Source organism: Terrapene carolina, unplaced genomic scaffold, assembly GCF_002925995.2.
Source record: "Terrapene carolina triunguis isolate 2854851 unplaced genomic scaffold, T_m_triunguis-2.0 Scaffold436, whole genome shotgun sequence".
Taxonomy (NCBI): Eukaryota; Metazoa; Chordata; order Testudines; family Emydidae; genus Terrapene; species Terrapene triunguis.
The window spans coordinates 201,660-223,148 of record NW_020664787.1 but is presented as its reverse complement, the minus strand read 5'-3'; the positions used below and the strand labels follow the sequence as shown (position 1 = coordinate 223,148).

General features: G+C 40.8%; 1 protein-coding gene across 2 annotated transcripts in view; it reads right to left on the bottom strand.

Moving 5' to 3' along the window:
* Positions 1–16,732, bottom strand: part of EIF4E (eukaryotic translation initiation factor 4E) — a 44,493-nt gene extending 27,761 nt beyond the window's left edge. Inside the window, exons 1-2 of one of the 2 annotated variants that reach the window (XM_024212840.2) lie at positions 16,678–16,732; positions 2,983–3,089 (exon numbers count right to left, since the gene is read on the bottom strand). In XM_024212840.2, the coding sequence (XP_024068608.1) occupies positions 2,983–3,089; positions 16,678–16,695 (125 nt within the window). In that variant the 5' untranslated portion in view covers positions 16,696–16,732. Of the gene's footprint in view, positions 1–2,982; positions 3,090–16,198; positions 16,301–16,677 lie in introns of those variants that run through there. The other variant, XM_024212839.2, reaches the window with a different exon arrangement.
* Between the last annotated feature and the right edge of the window lie 4,757 nt (positions 16,733–21,489).

The following is a 21,489-nucleotide window of genomic DNA, read 5'->3' as shown; positions in this document are numbered from 1 at the left end:
GCAGGGAGGCTTAGGTAGGGGGTGGAGTCCTGGGGGGCAGTTAGGGGCAGGGGTCCCAGGAGGGGGCAGTCAGGGGACAAGGAGCAGGGGGAGGGTTGGGGGTCCTAAGGGGGGCGTGGCTAGGGCAGGACTGGGGCGGGGCTCCTCCCATCCTCTTTTTTGCTTGCTGAAATATGGTAACCCTAGATATGTGAACCATTCAAGCAGTAAATCATCATCAATAAAAGTATGAAGGTGGTCACAACTGAACTGGAGAAAGTAATTAGCTAAATCCTGGGAAACAGTTTGTTTGACAATAGTAACCTTCTGCAAGCACAGGAGTATTTTCTTCATTTGAACTTATTCATTCAAAGTCTAGAAACTGACTGGGAACTGAAAAAGCACGAACACTTGTCTCTCTTCTAGTTCACAAATACAAATGAGGAGGGAGATGAGATCTACTAGTTCTAAAAGTTTGAAGGAAAGCCTAACTAACAAACTCCAGTCATTTTCACTTCTGAATATTTGAAAAATTGCCCAGGCTGATCTGAAATAATCAGTTTAATTCGCTGTCTACAGTTAATCCCTCTATTCTGTTAATAAATCATTTAGTTGTAAATGTGAAACATGTTCTGATAATACAAGTTTATGTATCCAAAACATTTAATATTGTTTTCCCAAAAAAAAAAAAAAAAAAAAAAAATTTATATGCTGTTGTTTCTTTAAATTCCAGTTACCATCCTAATGCAGCCTGACACAAATCAAGAGCAAAAAGTTACTTATCTAGTAAATAAATATATCATTCACCATTTTCTAACAGTAAAATGTATAATTAATAAGAATCTGAAAATTTTAACCTATACAATTGCTTAAATATATGTATATAGTTATAGTGTACCCCCCTATGTAGCAAAAAGATACACCAAATTTAGTGTAAATGCTCTATTTAATTGTAAATCAACATGATTTAATGGTCATATCAACCAATGCAAATGCACCTCTCAAAAATAACTGTAGTACAAATGGAAAAGTTGACTAAAAATTGATGATTTAAATCAATTCCCCAAATTGATATCCTAGGTTCCGAATATTTTACTCAAAACTAACATTTTCATAAGTGGTCTTGTGAATATTGTTTTAAAATATTTAATAACTACAAACAGCATTGTAATTGTTGCTCGCAGTGCTTGAGAAATGTAGCCGAAGAAAACACCTATACAATAACTCCTCACTTTAAGTCATCCCGGTTAACGTTGTTTCGTTGCTGATCAATTAGGGAACATGCTCATTTAAAGTTGTGCAATGCTCCACTCTTACGTTGTTTGGCTGCCTGCTTTCTCCACAGCTGGCAGCCTCCCTACACCCCCGCCTCCCCACAGCGCCCCCCCGCCTGCAGACCCCGCGGATCAGCGCCTTCCCCCCCCACGGCAATCAGCTGGCTTGTGGCATTTCAGGGGCAAGAGGGAGGGGGGAGGAGCAAGGACTCAGCGCGTAGGCTCCCCCTCCCTCCCAAACGCCGCAAGCCAGCTGATTGCCCTGGGCAGGAGGCCAGGCGGAGGGAGGGGGAGCCTGCGTGCCGAGTCCACGCTCCTCCCCCCTAAACACCGCAAGTCAGCTGATTGCCCCGGCAGGGGCGAGGAGCGAAGACTCGGCATGCCTCCCCCCTCCCTCCTACCAGCGGCAATCAGCTGGCTTGCGGAGTTTAGGGGGGAGGGGGGAGGAGCGAGGACGCAGCGTGGGAAGTAAAGGGGGAGGAGGTGGGGGGGGAGAAGAGGCAGGTCAAGGATGGGGGCTTGGGGGAAGGGGGGAGTGGGCAGGTTGAGAATTGAGCACCCTCCCCGCCCCTGGTGCTTGCAGAGTAGGGGAAGCTGCCGCTGCTGCGCAATGTGCTTCTCCTAGCCTACAGCACCTTCAGCCTCCTTGCCTGCCTCATCTCCAGTGCCAGTGGGCTGTGCCTGTGTAGGGTAAGGCAGGGGCACCTCCCAACTATAGTGCTGTACTGTATGTACAGTATGTTTGTAAACACACAGCACATGCACATTATTCCCCCCCCCCGCGCGTAGTATTAAATTGCTTGTTTAAAAATTGTTTAAAATGTATGTAATGCCTTTTGTCTGGCAAAAAATTTTCCCCAGGAACCTAACACCCCCCCCCCCACTTACATTAATTCTTATGGGGAAATTGGATTAGCTTAATATTGTTTCACTTAAAGTCGCATTTTTCAGGAACAACTACAACATTAAGTGAGGAGCTACACATTTTTCTTAGAATTTTGCACCATTGCATCGCCCTGGTAATAGCAAAGTGGAAACACTAATACAAACTGGCCAGTAGAGTTTTACCAACTTGTAGTCCAACCCTGATGAAAACAGCTCCTCAGATGGTCTACCACTATTGCTTCCATCAGTATAGTACAACAATGAAAACTTTAAGAAAAATACATGAAAGATGAGGGTGTATAACTCCCTAATGACATCTAGGGCTAACATCCCATGTGATGCCCAGATCCGTAGCACTTCGTTGGTGGGATCGAATAGTACACTATGGTTTCTATCTAAGTAGATTTCTGGACCCTGCTTGGTAGGGGCTCAATTTTTGATAGCCACTTTTGGATGTCTGATACATGTGAAGCTCTACCTGCCTCTGACTGATAGAAGAAAGAACTTTGCCTCTCCCCACCACTTTCAGAGCCTCCTGGCTGCAATAAGAAAATATACAGAAGGAAGAGATCTCAGCTACTCTATCACTATTATTAATACAAACAAAAGGTTTCAATTACAATAGAAGATGAACTCAGAACCAGTACAATTGGGTTTTTATTTCTGCATGAGGTCACTGAAAAAACTTGTTAGAATAGGCTGAAAGTTTATGAAGAAAAAGTGAAAAAACGAAGCTTTTCTCTGTAAAACACAATAATTTGACAAAATAGCAACTATGAGAATTTTGAGGTGGCGTATTTACCTGTAGAATCACAAAGCCTGGTGGCAGAACAATATGGCTCACCTGTTTTGTAGTGGATGCTTAACGTACTGTTCAGGGCTGGCAACCTCCTGAGTTGGTGCTGTTTCAGTTTTCTCTTCTTCTGAAGTCTGAGGATTGGGAGTGGTTTCCTGTATAAAGAAAAGCAAAATTATTATTGTGTGTCTTCAACTGTATTCTGCAAACACTTAGCTACCACCCTCTTAAGTTTACTTCAGAGAATTAGCTTCCCCTACCTTTTTTCTGATTAGCAGTCCAGGATCACAGCATAAAAACACATATGGCCCTGCAAGTATTTGTGCTCATCTATGCAACATGCTCGTAAACCTTAGCAGGTCACAAGATATCGGACCACGAAAATTCATGTAATTTTGCTTGCTGTTGGGTTTCCCCCAGCTCCACTTCGATTTCAATGTGGTTTATACAGCTTATTTTACCAAGTACCAGAAGGCACAAAAGCCTGCTTGCGATCTTTAAGAATTGGGAGTTCCAGGAATGAGCTCTGTGCACTTTAGTTTTAGAACCATTAGCGTACAACACTGATTTCCATAATCAGTGCTTCCTGAGGAGGCAGCCATTGAATGTCAGAATTGCAAGGAGGAAGATAATTAGAATGATTTGATTTTAAGGTCTGGAATCTAATGAACTATCCCTGGAAAGTAGAGATTGCCAGCCTTTCAATGCATTTGCATAACTTGTTTCTAAGCCCTAAGGGTTTGAGAGATACTTGACTCCAAAACTACTGCAGCCAAGACTAAACACTACAAGTACTGAACTTCAAACAGGGTAATTTCCAATGCCTGTACTCCCAACATAAGCAAGTATGAGCTGAAATATGTGCCCTAAATGGCAGTGTAGTGTTAACTAAAAGTAATTCTCAGATGTGAAGTTTACCTTTCCCAATGAGTTTAAGTTACCCATTAGCACCTGCTACTACAATACACCTTGATTCAAAGTATCATCCTACACTTGCTTTAGAGAAAGTGCTACAGACCTCAAATATACACTGAATTTATTACATTTAAAACAGAATATGGAAAAAACATGAGTAGAGAAGAAAGAATTCAGGATGTGTGTTGCTCTTCAAGCTTGTCATTTAATTCTACAATTTCAAACATGACATTGTGGCTATTAAAGTCATTCTCTCAGAACTTTAGAAAGCATAATAAAGCATTTCCAGCAGCTACTGCCATCTCTCCATCCCACTCCAATTTGCAATCCTTGCTGTAACAGGGGATGGAAGACAGGGGATGAAAGACAGCTCATTCTACACTTAGGGCAAACAAAGCTGTGTACAGCTGATTCTGCATGATAACCAGCACTTAGTTACACCCCCACACAAAACAAAACCTACCCAAATGTAAAAATATTCTAGACACTCCTAAATCCAGTGTCACAAAAAAGGATTTAAAAACTAGGTAAAATTTTAGACTTTGCGGTCTTGATCAAAGAGAAGTAGTGCAGAAGTAGATTAAGTTCAGCCATGACAAATCAAAAGGACTTCAGCACCTGAAGTGGGAGTTACGCACTACCAAGATCCTCAAAATCCCTGCTAAATGTAACCCTGAAGGCACCTATAATCCCTAGGTGCCTAAACTTTCACTGTAAAAGTCCCCTATGACCCTAAATTTCTGCCTCTGGGTATGTACACAATGCACAAGTCCCAGTACAATCCCCCAAAGCATGTGAAAGTAGGTGTTCCATTCCACTGCCAACTTGCCTGTGGGGACAGACCCCCATATGCGTTCTCAAAGCACACTTCACACAAAACAGCTGGAGGGTGGAGGAGGAGGCAGTAGCCTCCATTATAACCTTTAGCCCAGTGGTTAGGGTACTTACTCAGGATGAGGCACACATTGGTTCAATCCCTCCACCCCACCTGAAGGGAAGTGATTTGAACATGGATTTCCCACCTCTCAAAGTTATTCATAGCCCTGCAGCTTCTGAGCTACTGGAAAACTGAGGGGAAGTGGAGTGGACCTGAAGGGATAACATGAAGATGAAGTGGCAGCATTTTGTGATGTTTAAAGAAGTATGAGATTATATTAGTACCATATCTTACCTAGAATGCTCTTCAAATAACAACATGGATTACACAGAAAAACATTGTTGAGGCACTGATATTTAGGACTTCACTGCTAATTCAAATACAATACAGACAGATAGCACAGCCTCCTGCCTTAATTGTGGAAATATTTTACTAAGAAATTATTAATATACTAATAGACTTCACTACAATATCCAAAAGTTGTATTCTATTTTAGATTCTGTTGCCAGATCTGGTTCACATGACAATTTCTTTTAAAAAGGGGCACTCCATTAAATCATGTCAAAATTCAAGTGTTAGTAGTTTCAGGAACTGCACCCTGCTACCTCCCATCTCCCCCCGTTAGCCTCCTGATCATTTTGTAGTTGACCAATCACATTTAAATTTTTTTTAAATTGAACTCTCCCTCCTGAAGCCATGTGAAAGACCCCCCCAGAGTGAAAGAAAAAAAAATGAAATGGCCAACACACAAATGCTGTCAAATACACAAAGTAAACAAGCTTAAAAAAAATAAATGTCCTCTCATAATCTGATATAGTCTTAGGTTTTATACTTTAGCAACAAAATCTTTTCTATCATCTAGAATTGGGGGTTGGAGGAGGTATTCATATTTTGAAATAATGCTGGCTTTTGTTCACAGTACTTCACTGCTGTTTTATTAAACACAAACAGATTATGACCACACAGAATTCTGCAAACACTAATGAAGTCTTCATCAAGACTGTTTTAATACTTAGTGTACGAATGGGAAGTTTTGAAAATTGCTGTTTTTCCTGTAGCTATTTCTATTGAGCAGCCTACTAAGATCCACTAAGTAATCAGCTCTTTAAATAGCTAAAGAACAACATCTAAGAATTTTTTTTTAAATCCACTAGACTAGTCACCTACTTTTCTAGTTGTCCAGTGCAACCTAGGCTAGAAGGATGAGTACAAGACTAACTAGGAATGGAATAGGAAAGTGATAACAAGCAAGTGCAAGTTTTAAATAGTTTTAGAAAAATATATTAGGTATGCATGTGCTAGAAATCTTTTACTTGCTTGTTGTATTTATGGATACCACATGCATGGACCAAAACTGAATAGAAAACATCCCACTCCACCCCACAGCCCATCAAATTACATACTTCTAGTTAGAGTAATTCTGATACCAAGTAACTTATGTGAACATTTTAAAAAGTTCATTTTCAAGATGTCATTCACAAGTGTCCTAATGACTCACTCACTTCAAAGGCCCTGCAATAGCCAACTATGATCCTTTTGGCACAGGATGACATGACTCCCTCAAAAACTAATCAAGTTATGAGATAGTTATGCAATACAAGACATGCCATCGGGTCTAAGCACTGCTGTGTATGCTGTCACTTGCAAAAGTTAATCTATTCCATGAAACTGGAGTTTTCTGCTTCAAAACAGAGTTGAGGATAAGTTTCAGGTACACAGAAGTTTAACTTTCAACTAGAGCACTTCATGCTCAGTACAAATGCTATCAAGTTGAGCAAAACAGAGTGAGCTACGCTGGGGTAAAACAAAATTTTAGTTTTTGCTTGTTAATGCTACTTGTTACAGTTTCTTTTGATCTTTCACATTCCACCCTTTGCTCAGACCATCAGACCAAATGTTTACACAGTGAAACATTTCTCATTATTAATCAAATGTGCAGTGTATTAAATCCAGTTAGTAAAAGTTGCTTAAAGCTTTCAGCTGGATTGTTAAAGCCAGTTATTGATTAGTATAAACTCTTATAATCCCCATACTGCTAGTGTCCTAAAATATTTTATTAGTAAAATTACCATTAGCAGTAGTAGTTTTTAAAATACCATATTTACAATGAGATTTTCTAAACATTTTACTGTTATCAATTACTAAATGCATTTCTCAAACCTGGATTTGTTTTAGGATGAGCAAGTGGGTACAAGCTTGCTTTTAAAGATCTGCCTTCTCTAGTTTTGTTAGTTTTTTTCCACAGATATACAAATAGGGTAGCATAGTAAATTCAAACCTGGTTACCTGCTAAATTGGAAGCCTCTATAGGGTCAACCCTGTTCCTCTTATATGCATTGTAGCAGACAGCTCAATGTACTCACTACATATACACCTCTACCCCAATACAACGTGACCCAATATAACACTAATTTGAATATAACGCGGTAAAACAGTGCTCCGGGGGGGGCGGGGCGGCGCACTCCAGCGGATCAAAGCAAGTTCGATATAACGCGGTTTCACCTATAACGCCGTACGATTTTTTGGCTCCCCAAGACAGTGTTATATCGGGGTAGAGGTGTATTACAGTTTCTGAACAGACAATCAGATATATCGACATCTCCTGGAAAACTTGGCAGAACGATCCCATTCACAGTTTTAAAAAGATATCAAGTACATATACATGGTAACAGGATTCTGTATCTTGGGAATTTCTTCTGCATCTACTACTCTTCTTAGTACAGATGTCACAAAGATTCGCAGGGACCACACTCTGGCAATTAAGAGCTCCATAGCAGGAGAGAGAAATCCACTAGATATATTCAACTGTAACTTTTATCCCAAGAGGCCATAATTACAATCCCTATTACATATCTCTGGGAATAAACAGGTGGCCTAGGAATTTCTCACATTAAGTGGATTTTCTAGTTAAGTGTACAGCATCTGATTAAAACAGGCTTTGTCTACTGGATTCAATCATCTTCATCGGGGCTGCTACCATCACTTGCAAAACCTACAGCTACGTGCCCACACAGCCCTCTGACCCAGAGAACAGCTGCTGAGTAGCTTCCAATGTAATGAGACGCATGTTAGAACATAGACATCAGCAAAAGCTTTTACCGTAACAAAATGGGAAGACAAACAACCAGATTTGTAAGATAGTTTGCAAGAGTCACAATTGCCAACTCCCAAAAAGTACAGTTAAAAACTACCTAGCTCAAAAAAAAAATAAAAAAAAAATAACTCTCTCAATATAAATAATTCACTTAAACCCATGCACAGCAAAAGGCGCTATGCTGAGGTTAAAAGAACCAAGATTCAACTACGTATTCATTGGATCAGAACAGATGTCAATACTAGATTTTTAAGTATAGGTGAGGCCTGACTAAGCAGACAATGCAACATATTTAAGTTTCCATTTTAATTACTTCTTGGGGCCTTCTTCCTGGAAAAAAACAAAACAAAGCAAAACACCAAGACTGGCAGACAAGAAATACAACCAATATTTTAGGCTGTCGTGTTCACAGTGTTAGAATCTTTTAAAATGAAAGGATCAGAACTTTCAGAAATGGAATTATTCTATTTTAAAGCTAGCTGTTAACTAGAATTGCTGGTTCTGATCTAATTATATTATATGATCATTCAGCAACTTTCCGTAGCTATTCGTTTGGACACTAAAGCTTGAACTAATACCATCACAGGCAAAATCTTATTAAAATGTTTAAATTAATTGGATAGTCTAGTAGTTTAACCGTGATACGCTGAAAAAAAAAAATCAAGAAAAGTTGTGCAATTAATCAAGCTCTAGGAAGAAAAGAGGAAGTGACTTGAAGCTACTGAACTATGTGTACAAGGGAATGGCTATCCTAAGCGTATACGTTTTCTTAAACCAAAGATCTTAGGAAAGCAACTAGCAGTAACAACAGGAATATGACACATTACCTGAAGCCCAAGTGAGATGTTACAAGGTTATGTAGCAAGGAAGCGCATAAACAGAAAGAAGGCTTTTAATATACCTTCCGGGAATAAATAAAGCGTCTAAATAAAGATTAACACATTTTCCTCAAGAAGTTAAGAAACCAACTATTGTTGGCTTCCATCCAGCAACAGTTATAACAGCTTTTTTAAAAAGGGATTATGTCTACCTGAAAGTGAGCAGCACTTTTTCCAATACTGAAGTTGCAATCTTCATAGGGCTAAAAGAGGCAAGTTACAAAGTATTTAGAATTGTTTTAAAGTTAATACCTTTGTGGATGTTTCTAGTTGCACAAAGTGGTTGCCCTGTGATACCAAACTTCCTGCTTACACGAGACGTGCCAGCATGTGATGTGCTGGTGCCTTTAATACTGGAACATGGAATCTGCATATGGGGATAAGGCAAGTTTCTTCAATCGTCAATATGTAAGAGGGTTCCAAATGATCTTGTTTACTAGTAACAAGATCACCACTGGTGTTTGGTGGAAGTCTCATGAGTTGGAGGACCAGGATTACGGAGGGCTTCACTTTAAATATTATAGATTCAAGCCACTGCCAACATAATGGTATTTCGTGTCGTGAACTTCTGATGAGTTTCCAAATGGATGTAAATTCAATAATTTGATTAAATTATTAAAGCTAGCAATTAAACAATTAGATAATGTAACATTCCAACCAATACCCAAAAATTTCATCCATGTGTTAAATCTCTTCTTCGTTGACTCACTAATCTAAAGTTACCAAGAACAGTTACAACATTAAACTTAAAGTAAAAAGCAAGGCTCTTGAAACAGGAATTTTCAAATTGATTCTAATCATGAACATATATCATATTTCAAAATTAAGCCAACATTATAATCAGAAAACGTAGGACTTCCAAGGAAGAGAGTACTATAGTTAAAGCACAGGATAGTCTGTGTCACCCAGTTCATTCACGCTACATCTAAGCCGCATAATTATCTGTTTAATTCAAGTAAGGTCAGGAAAATAAAGCATCTCTAATTATCATGAGGCTGAAATATTTAAATAGAACCGATAAATGAAAGTTGATGCTACATTTTCACCACATGAAAATGAAGTCAGCACGCTGTTTATTAACTAACATCATAATGTTATTAGTTTAAAGTTAAAAACAAAAACAAGCTCTGTGATTTATACATAAAAGACGTGATACAAAAAGTTTTTTAAAAATATTTAACATTTGAACAAATCTACCTCCTGTGCCTTTGTATAATTTTGCACTATACATACTATTTAAAATCTAAGACTGCAGCCATTTGTAAGTGCCTTGGAATCAGGACTATTTAACAGCTTTTAAACACTGCAAGACCTAAGGAACTTTATCAAGTGTGCAGAGACCATATGGAACTTCAAGTTCTTACCAAGTTTCTCCAAAGGTAGAAACTCAAACTTAAAAACAAATAGTCCTATGCACTAAGATGTGACAAGAGATGAATAATGCACATTTTGGATTTCTAAAACAATAACTTCTGTATTAATATGTTTAAAAAGTTGAAAGTTTCAAGAAATGAAAAAATTCTATTTAGAAGTTTTTCCTTTCCAAGAGAGAAAATGATTCAGGAATAAAAAGAGGTTTTTGTTTAAATGTCTAAGTAGAAAACCTTAAAATAGCTAGGGCATGAAAGTAAGATGATTTCTCTCTCACAATGTAATCCTCTCTACAAACACTTAAATTTCTTACAATTTTCACTACATCTCTCCTAGAACTTATGCTGTTTACAGAGATCTTCATGAAGCTCTGCAGAAGTTCCTATTTTTTTAATCTAATAACTTCAAAGTTTTGCACTCAATGTTTACAACAGCACTTACATAACATGTAAAGTGCTGTTAAAACCCAACATAGATAGGTGGTCCTATGCACTGCTTCTCACTGAGGATTAATGGATATTTGAAGTTTTAGACCATGCAGTCCGGGACACCCTTTGACAAAACTCTTTAGAAGACTTAACATTAAAAACATCTGAATTCTTTCCAAGGTTCTATAACTAACTCAAATCACTTGGGTGATTATCTAAAATGGACCAGAACTTTTCCTCTGGTCTAAAAGAGAAGTATGATATAGGTACGTTTCTTACTAAACTTTTTCAGAAAGTTAGCGTGGATTTTTTTTGTTTCTTTTAAGTGAGCTTATGATGGAAACTATAACAGGGTTCAAAAAAGAACTAGGTAAGTTCATGGAGGATAGGTCCATCAAAGGCTATTCGCTAGGATGGGCAGGGATGGTATCCCTAGCCTCTGTTTGCCAGAAGCTGGGAATGGGCGACAAGGGATGGATCACATGAGGATTACCTATTCTGTTCATTCCCTCTGGGACACCTAGCATTGGCCACTGTCGGAAGACAGGATTCTGGGCTAGATGGACCTTTGGTCTGACCCAATATGGCCGTTCTTATGTTCTTAAACTCTTTTACAACTATAGTATCTCTCCATTATTAAACAACTGCACTTGAGACTGATCCCCAGTTGGGAAATACCAGCAATATATTTAAGCAAAATATAATGAACAAAACTGCTTAATTCAGTGGCTCTCAACCTTTCCACACTACTATACCCATTTCAGGTGTCTGATTTGTCTTGCGTACCCCCAAGTTCCACTTCACTTAAAAACTACCCGCTTACAAAAATCAGACGTTAAAAGAAGTGTCACAGCAGACTATTACTGAAAAATTGCTTACCTTCTAATTTTTACCATATAATTATAAAATAAATCAACTGGAAGATAAATATTGTACTTACATTTCAGGGTATAGTATATAGAACAAAGTCATTGCCTGTATGAAATTTTACTATGTACTGACTTTGCTAGTGAATTTTATCTAGGCAAATATCTAGATGAGTTGATGTACCCCTAGAAAATCTGTGTTTACCCCTGGTTGAGAACCAGTGGCCTAATTCATCAAACGATGGCTTAATACTGTGGGACTCTGCCAATAGCGGATACAATGACACTAGAAATTCCTAGTCACAGAGAGATTAAGGCCAATTTTTGCCCTAAAGCAGTTCAGGTTTAAGAACAAAAGTCAAAGCTGCTTTTGCCGTTTAATTTTCTTTTCCATAGAATAAAAGTAGTGTCAAAATTACAAAAAAGCTTTAAATGTATCCTTAAATTAGAAGCTGCTTTGATAACAGCATACACACTAACAAACTCCAAGCCATAATTCAGCTGCATATTTTTTAATTTAAATAAATCATTACAAGGTCTGCCATTTCCATTAGAAAGGGCCAAGATACTACAGACTAGTGTTTAATTATGCACAGAATCAGAAGTGTAGGGCTGGAAGGAACCTCAAAAAGTCATCAAGTCCACCCCACTGAGCTGAAGTAGGACAAAATAAATCTAAACCATCCCTAGCAGATATTTGTCCAACCTGTTTTTAAAAGCCTCCAATGACAGGGATTCCCCCACCTCTCTTGGGACCCTTACCAAAGCTGACTCATAGCATGCAACTAGCCAACTTAAAAATGGCAGAACAGATATGAAAGTTTCAGCTAAGACACAGAGTTTCAGCTCAAGATAGGATCTTTTGAATGTGGAATTAGTTAACCATACAAATGCAACTGTTAAGAAAATACATATATTTAAGAGCACTGAATAAGAACAAAATGATAAAAGCAAAATCCCACACTGAAACCTGCTTGCAATTTGGGAGATGGAAGAGTACACAGTTACGTAAGTTATCTTCTTACGTTATTTATCCAAACCATTCATAGGTTTAGCATGGCAGAATTTTATTTTTAAAGTTATTTTCTGTAGGCTGTTGTTGAAACCCCTGAAATATTGCCAAAGCATTAACATTGGGACTTTCTTTTTCTTTAGTGTTTTGTACAAACAGTCCTTTTCTTATTAAAAAGAAGAACATTCAGATACAGTGAGTGTCCGCAGAGCCAAATGTCCATGACCACAGTATTCCAGGCGACTAAAAGTGCCACTGGGTTATTACTGATCTGATGTAGCCAGGTTAACTGCAGATGACCATGTGGCTGCCAGCAGTCCATGGCCAGGCAAGGTCAGCAGGGATCATTAAGTCCGATCTTCAGGACTTGATGTGTGTGGACTTAGTCTCCGAGGCAGGCCATATGACCACAAAGAGCCAGCCAGAGGTGACCAAGGAGGACTTCAATCCTCTTAGAAGTCAATTCTCAATAATACATCCCCTATTACTGATTTAAAAACAAACAAACCAAACTATCTTATGCTCAACAGTAGCTGCTGGCAATGCATATGAAGTGCCTTCAGCCACCTGATGTCCTATTTAAGCAATACCCATGCTTCAGATCCATATAAGATGATCAAAAGTACATAGGTTTGATAGATCCATATTTTTCTTATAGATGCAATTTAACAGTAAGTTCCAAAACAAGACTACATTTTCTTGAGGTGCTTCAGGGACATACCAAAACAGTATTTCTACATTTCACGAGATGCAATATACTGCCCTTGTTTGATATTTAAGTTACCACTAAATTCAATGGATTTTGGAGCAAGAAGAGCAAGGTAAATGAGAAATCGCCCATATCAGTATGAAACGAAGTACATATGCTAGGGTTTGAATCTTTAGTACAACTCTGACTATGAACTTACAATGCCTGTAAAATGAATACAAATTCATATATGTTGACTAACCCTAAAATAAAATGTACAAGTGCACAACTCTAAAGTAAATATACTCAGTTCCATTACAAAATGTAGCTTGCATGGATGCATGCAGCTTTGAAATTATCTTTACAGTTAGCAAGAAAGGCATTTTAAGCATTGTATTAAGTGCTTTAAATATTTTCAGAGAAATCTATGTCATCTGAGTATTTGTGTTTTAATGTCTACTAGAACTGGCTGATAATTTTCAAACAAGAAGAGGCCTAAATTAAAGTTGTGTGGAAAAACTTGTTTTTTAACGCCCTTGTTTTCTTCTTTTTCTTCCCTTTTCAATAGCAAACATGGCAGGGAGAAGAGATCCTTACTGAAAAGTGATTTTCTGGACATTTGAAAATTTATAAACAAAAATGTTTTGGAAATTAGTTGTTTCAACACTAACATTACAGATGTTATTTCGTAGAATTATACTTGCATTGGTAACAGATGTTTTCACTGAATAAGCTTTAATGTTTTGCATTTTACCTCACATGCTTTCACCCTGAAGAAAGGTGTCCACAGATTTTTTTATTAAACCAAATAGCAACAATTGCTTTAGCTTTGATTTGATTTTCCTTTAACACCCTTTCCCCCTACAGGGCATCACCCTTCCCATCTCATAAGACCTTCCCTACCTCAACTGCAGAAGACACTCAGAGGAAAGTAAGGTGGTACTGCGAGCTCCATAAAATGCTTCTGTGTTACACTGGAAAGGGAGATACAGGAACTACAGAAAAATGAAGGATTTATATGCCTGTAGTCCCAGATTTTGAAACCCCAATGCCAGAAGTGCCTATCTGCTCAACAAGAAGTTTTCCCTCTTTTTTAACTGTACAACAGTAAATAGTATTTTAATTCTGTACAAATAGCCAAGTATCACCCTAGAAAGTCAAGGTGGGTGAAGTAATATCTTTTAGGGGCCAACTTGTGTTGGTGAGACAAGCTTTCAAGCTTACACGAAGCTTATGCGGGAACAGACCTGAAGAAGAGCTTGAAAGTTTCTCTCTCACCAACAGAAGTTGGTCCAATAAAAGGTATTATCTCATCCACTTGTCTCTAATATCCTTGCACCAACACAGCTATAACACAACTACATACAAGTGTTACCCTAGTCATTTTATAAACTTTATGTATTATGTACAGAAATATGCTGGCCAGGCTTAGCAAATAGAAAAAAACTGAGGACAGGCAGGAGACTTATGAGGAGGCATGGAACCTTTAAATTACCTTCAAGTTCACTTGTAACCAAGAGTGGTTACCATTTGATAGCTATTTGGTTCCTTCAGGAAAGCATGCTTTTAGTATCAGTTCAGTCACTAGCGGACAGCTGCCCACATCACAGCAATTAGTGATCTTGGTGGCCCTCACAAAAAAGTGAATGAACATGGAGACACTGATCCTCTCACCCTAGAAATGGTTGCTCCCAAACTCAAGTCATGAAGAAACTGTGTGAACAACAAGGGGAAACTGATGCTGTTGCTGCTTAGTCTGTTCCTGTTCTTTGGATAAGTCAATGACATCATTTACTAGGGCTGTTAGACACTGTTTAAAAACATCAAATTCACTCATCTTTCGCTTATATTTTAAGTAATTTGGGTCTTTGCAGAGAGCCATTAATTGGAAATGGATGTCTATAATGTTTTCAGCTACATTTACTTCACCATAAAACAGTAAGAAAACTTCAGCGAATTGTTGTACGCAGTACTATTTCTGTTTCTCTATGAAAATCAGTTTATTTACAATTAGATCAAATGAGACAAACTGATTGTTGTACTTTAAAAAAAATATTTATTTGATTTTTAAGAGATAATAGGCAAGTTTAGCAACTTTCAAATTATATTTTCAATACTTAATAGAATAAATCACAAATCTCAAAAAATAAAAAAAAAAAAGACTTATTTACCTCTTCCCCACCTTCTTTTCCAGACCCCAATACCCAATCTTGCAGATGACCATCCCCTGAGATACATCAGCATGTATATCAAAGATGGCATCACATGAATCATGGAGAATGGCTGGAGGTGGCACACAGAAATAAAGAAAAGGCAGGCTGAAAGAATATCTAAGAAATAATATTCTGTGGAGTTCTGCTACTTAAAATTGAAACAAGGACATCAAAAATATTTAGTAAATATGTGCAAAGCCACAGGATGTCGCCACAGGAGTCGTGAATTTACCCCAGTAATGTGGCAACAGCTGGGTAAGTGAAACGTACGTGCCAGGGTTTGTTAGGGAACAAGCCATATTAAGTTTGGATGCTTCAAACCCGAAAGGGAACAGTGATCACTTTACAAGAGTAACTTCAATGCGGCGGATGGCTCAGCACTCTATCCCTACCCGACATTTGAATGTAGGCTGCCATGCTGTCAATCCGGGGCTAAACTGCCCAGATGTCAGAGCAGTTTGGTAGAGACAGAGAAATCGATGGAGGAAGTAGGGAGCCTGTTAGTTCCGCACCTCAGCGGCCAGGAAATGTATTTCCTACCTGGCCGCACCCGGGTGGTCAGCAATACGGACATTTCACCAGACAGTACCTCCCCCACCGCCGCCAGCGGCTAGTCCGGCCGGCCACAGGCATGGTGGCACTAGGCTCTTCTGTGGGTCACATTCCGGCGCCGCGGCCCTCCGGCCCCCCCTCGACTACGAGAGCGCAGACCGGGAGAGGGTCGCCAAGGTCACTCGCAAGGGGCGCGCCAGAAGCTCCCGGTCCTGTCCGGGCGCATCACGACCCCGCCGGGAGACAGGGAGGTTGGCTCCCAGGGGGGTGCGGCGGCCAAGCGCGCGCGCACGGGGGTCTCTCCGTTTCCGCTGTGTCAGTCGGCGCGGAAGCACACGTGGGAGACGCGCCGGGCCTCCCCCGCACGCACCGTGCAGCTGCTGGCACAATAGGAACCGCAGGCACCCGGTGTCTGGCCCCAGCACAGCAGCCCCCCCGCCCCAAGCCCAGGCCGCGTGCGCCCCCTCTTCATCACGCGCCAGCTTCCCCCTCTTCCCTCCCACCTCACGCACGCGCCGCCCCTCGCGTCCGTTCCCCCCCCACACACTTTCCAGGCCTCACGCCGGGCGGGCCTCAGGTGGTGACGGCACAATCCCCACCACGCGCCTAACTCACGGGCTCGGAATCCACCCATCCCCTCCCCCCGCATACAGGCCGGCTCGTCCCCCTCCACGCGCGTGCGCTACTCAAAGCTTTGCCGATCCACTCTCACCCCATCCCGCCCCAGCGGGGATCACCCCTCTCCGCCACCCCTGGGGGAGCGCTCCCGCCTTCCCCACCGCCTCCTTCTCTGCCCGGGCTCAGGGGAGCGGGGATCAGGGCGCGAGGGAGAGGGAATGAAACACTCACCGGTTCCACAGTCGCCATCTTAGATCGATCTGATCGCACACAAGCGCTGCGGGGAGGGGAGGGGGCGGATAAAAAATCAGATTCAAACCCGATTGGCTACCAGCGGGTCACGTGAGGCTCAAGGCCGTTTGAAGGGTCTCGGCGCCTGCGCAAGGCGGGGAAAGGTGAGAGAGCGATGCCTTCTGGGAACTGTAGTCGCTGGGGTGGGGGATGAGAGTGGAGGAGGCCGGTGCCCCTCCCCCTCCCTGCCTTCCTCTCACAGGAGAGAGACAGTCACGTGGGGGAGGGGGAGGCAGACAGGGGCGTGCCAGGCTGTGTCCGAAGGGAAGGACCCCTCGCGGCCAGACACAGTCACTGCAGGAGCTTGGAAGCCTCCTCTGTCTGAATCCCTGTTAGGCACTGCGGTGCTGTCTGGCCTCACACTGTCCCCTGTCAGGCGGATGTCTGCACTCATAATGCATGATGCAAGCCGCCCCGCTGCACGACAGGCACCCTCAGTCAAGGGGAGACTGAGACTCCCTTCTCAATGGGCACATGGTCTGTCTGTCTTACACACAGCGTCTGTCTAAGCCAGGAGTAGGCAAAGGCAGCACACAAGCTTATTTTCAGGGGCACTCACACTGCCTGGGTCCTGGCCACTGGTCCGGGGGGCTTTGCATTTTAATTTAATTTTAAATGAAGCTTCTTAAACATTTAAAAAACCTTATTTACTTTACGTACAACAATAATTTAGTTATATATTACAGATTTATAGAAAGAGACCTTCTAAAAACTTTAAAATGTATTACTGGCACGCAAAACCTTAAATTAGAGTGAATAAATGAAGACTCGGCACACCACTTCTGAAAGGTTGCCGACCCGTGGTCTAAGCTAACACTCTGCGTGCCAGGTTAGGCCTGGTCTGCATTAGAAAATAAAGTCAGATTAACTGTGTTGCTCAGGGGTGTGAAAAATCTCAGGGAGGGGGATTACCTGTGCTGAGGGGAGAACCCCTCCCATTGGTGTGGGTCGTGTTTGTACCGAAGTGCTGCAGCGGCACTGCTGTAGCGTTTTAAGTGTAGATGTACCCTTAGAGAGACACGGTGGGTCAGGTAATATCTTTTACTGCAGCAACTATTGGTGAGAGAGACAAACTGTTGAGCCACACAGAGCTCTTCTTCAGGTCTGGAGAGGCTACTCCTAGCATCACAGCAAAATGCAAGTGGAACAAATTGTTCAGCATAAATAGTTGTAAGGGACCATTCCTAGCCCTGACTCTCTCACCAACAGAAGTTGGTCCAATAAAAGATATTACCTCGCCCACCTTGTCTCTCTCATATCCTGGGACTGACACGGCTACAATTGTATTGCATACCCTTAGACCGACAGTCTATCTAACCCAGTGGCTCTCAACCTTTCCAGACTACTGTACTCCTTTCTGGAGTCTGACTTGTCTTGCGTACTCCCAGGTTTCACCTCACTTAAAAACTACTTGTTTACAAAATCAGACATAAAAATACAGAAGTGTCACAGCACACTATTACTGAAAAATTGCTCACTTTATTATTTTTACCATGTAATAATAAAATAAATCAATTGGAATATAAATATTGTACTTATATTTCAGTGTATAGTATATAAAGCAGTTTAAACAAGTCATGATCTGTATGAAATTTTAGTTTGTACTAACTTCACTAGTGCTGTTTATGTAGCCTGTTGTAAAACTAAGCAAATATCTAGATGAGTTGATGGACCCACAGAAAACCTCCCTTGGTTGAGAACCACTGATCTAATCTATTTGTGTAAAATCAGATAGATTTTACACAAAATCTCTGTAAATTTAGACAGTCTGTCTATCATATCTGTCTGTCTCACTTTCTGTCTATCCAACTATGATATTACTTATCACCAATCAGGGCCGGCTCCAGGCACCAGCGCAGCAAGCAGGTGCTTGGGGCTGCCAAGGGGAAGGGGCGGCATGTCCGGCTCTTCGGCGGCGGGTCCCTCGGTCCTTCTCGGATTGCGGCTTTTTTTTTTTTTTTTTCCCCTGCCGCTTGGGGTGGCAAAAACCCTGGAGCCGGCCCTGTCACCAATAGAAGGGAATAATCTCTTCTCAGTATGTTAGTTTCTCTTCTCTCTGGGATGGGGAAGGATTTTGTTTTCTGTGCTTCACTGGGAAATACTTAGAAGCTAACTCAGAATTTGATTTTTTAAATCTCTTCACATATATATTGTTGCTGTGGCTAGTGATGCTGCATCCCCGCCCCACACAAAATCCCTATTTTCAAGGATTACATAGTGGCTGGCTGTGTAAGAATTTGGTTGAGGCTAAACCATCACCCTTTATGTCTCAAAGTTTTCTGCATTTCCCTCATTATCCCCTAACTAGGCCTGTGAAGATTTTGGTAAAATATTGTGCTATTGAGCTCCTCCTCAGAATGGAGAGGGGTAACTAGTGGTGTTCCCCAAGGGTCAGTCCTCGGACCAATCCTATTCAATTTATTCATAAATGATCTGGAGAAAGGGGTAAACAGTGAGGTGGCAAAGTTTGCAGATGATACTAAACTGCTCAAGATAGTTAAGACCAAAGCAGACTGTGAAGTTCTTCAAAAAGATCTCACAAAACTAAGTGATTGGGCAACAAAATGGCAAATGAAATTTAATGTGGATAAATGTAAAGTAATGCACATTGGAAAAAATAACCCCAACCATATATACAATATGATGGGGGCTAATTTAGCTACAACGAGTCAGGAAAAAGATCTTGGAGTCCTCCTGGATAGTTCTCTGAAGATGTCCACGCAGTGTGCAGAGGCGGTCAAAAAAAGCAAACAGGATGTTAGGAATCATTAAAAAGGGGATAGAGGATAAGACTGAGAATATATTATTGCCCTTATATAAATCAATGGTACGCCCACATCTCGAATACTGCGTACAGATGTGGTCTCCTCATCTCAAAAAAGATATACTGGCACTAGAAAAGGTTCAGAAAAGGGCAACTAAAATGATTAGGGGTTTGGAACGGGTCCCCTATGAGGAGAGATTAAAGAGGCTAGGACTCTTCAGCTTGGAAAAGAGGAGACTAAGGGGGGATATGATAGAGGTATATAAAATCATGAGTGATGTGGAGAAAGTGGATAAGGAAAAGTTATTTACTTATTCCCATAATACAAGAACTAGGAGTCACCAAATGAAATTAATAGGCAGCCAGGTTTAAAACAAATACAAGGAAGTTCTTCTTCACGCAGCGCACAGTCAACTTGTGGAACTCCTTACCTGAGGAGGTTGTGAAGGTTAGGACTATAACAGCGTTTAAAAGAGATTTGGATAAATTCATGGTGGTTAAGTCCATTAATGGCTATTAGCCAGGATGGGTAAGCAAGGGTGTCCCTAGCCTCTGTTTGTCAGAGGGTGGAGATGGATGGCAGGAGAGAGATCACTTGATCATTGCCTGTTAGGTTCCCTCCCTCTGGGGCACCTGGCATTGGCCACTGTCGGTAGACAGGATACTGGGCTAGATGGACCTTTGGTCTGACCCAGTACGGCCGTTCTTATGTTCTTATGTTATGTTCCTGAAGGGGTGTATCTGGGACCAGCAGCAGGTAGAGGAACACCAGACAGCATGGCTTCTGTGGATGAAGCTGGAGGGTGGGGGCATGCTGGTACAGAGCCCGGAAGAGCCTGGAGGAAGTGGGGAGAGGAGACACTGTGTTGCGGCATAGAAAATCCTGGCTTCTGACAAATGTGTGGATTTTGGGGCAGAATCTCCTGGTTATTTCACAGATGGACAAACCCCACCTTCCTCAAACAGATAATCTAGTGGAAACTCAACAAGGAGAATGCTTTTGTGGTTTTCCAGACGATGAGGCCTTATTAAATCATACAGTACACTATTTTGAAGTATTTCAGATTATCTCATGTTTTGTATGTGTAATCTCAGTAGAATTATGGGGATGGTTCCATTGCAATTATATCAGGATTGAAAGAATAATAATATGTTTATAGAAGATTTTTAAACCCCACCTTAAAGTATATGCCTGGTGCTCAGAGGATGCAGACATGCAAATCCTCAAAGCACTCTTGTGATCTTTTGGAAGAAATGTAAGTTCACGTCTTCATTGGCAACGTTAAAGTGCTGCTGTAGCAGTGCTGCCATGGGAGCGCTTTAACATGGCTTGTGTTGTTGTGGCATAGCGCTGGGAGAGAGCCTCCTCCATGAGGTGTCTACACTGGCACTTTACAGCGCTGAAACTTGCAGCGCTCAGGGGGGTGTTGAGGGAGAAAGTTGCAGCGCTGTAAAGTGCCAGTGTAGACAAGCCCTAAGTAGCTACGTTTATGTATATGAAAGAACTGAGTACAGAAGAATGTAAAGACAATATTTCAGCTAACACTGCTATCTTCCAAATTTACTGCATGCAATTAATATAGTAAGAATTTAAACCCCATATCAAATTCAACCATTATACTTTGTCTCATACTGGAAATAATGTAATTCAACAAGATCATGTTTTATTACATTTATTATATTATTATGTGTGTGTTTCATCAATAAGTCATGTTCATCAAATTATATTTCTACACTTCTGTGTCCAGACAGTTGCAGAGTATTTGGGTGTTTAGCTGATGTGCCTTCCCACTTCCTCAGGGCCAGTTTAAGCGTTGTTGCTCTTAACTTATTATTAATGGCAAGAAAATCAAATGCAACTGCTTTGCTCAAAATAAGGAAATAAAAACTAAAAAATGCCACTTTCTAAATGTCATTTGCATTATTTTGTGAAGAGAACTCTTAATCATGCAAGTTACATGAAATAAATAAAATGTTTGTTGTTCATG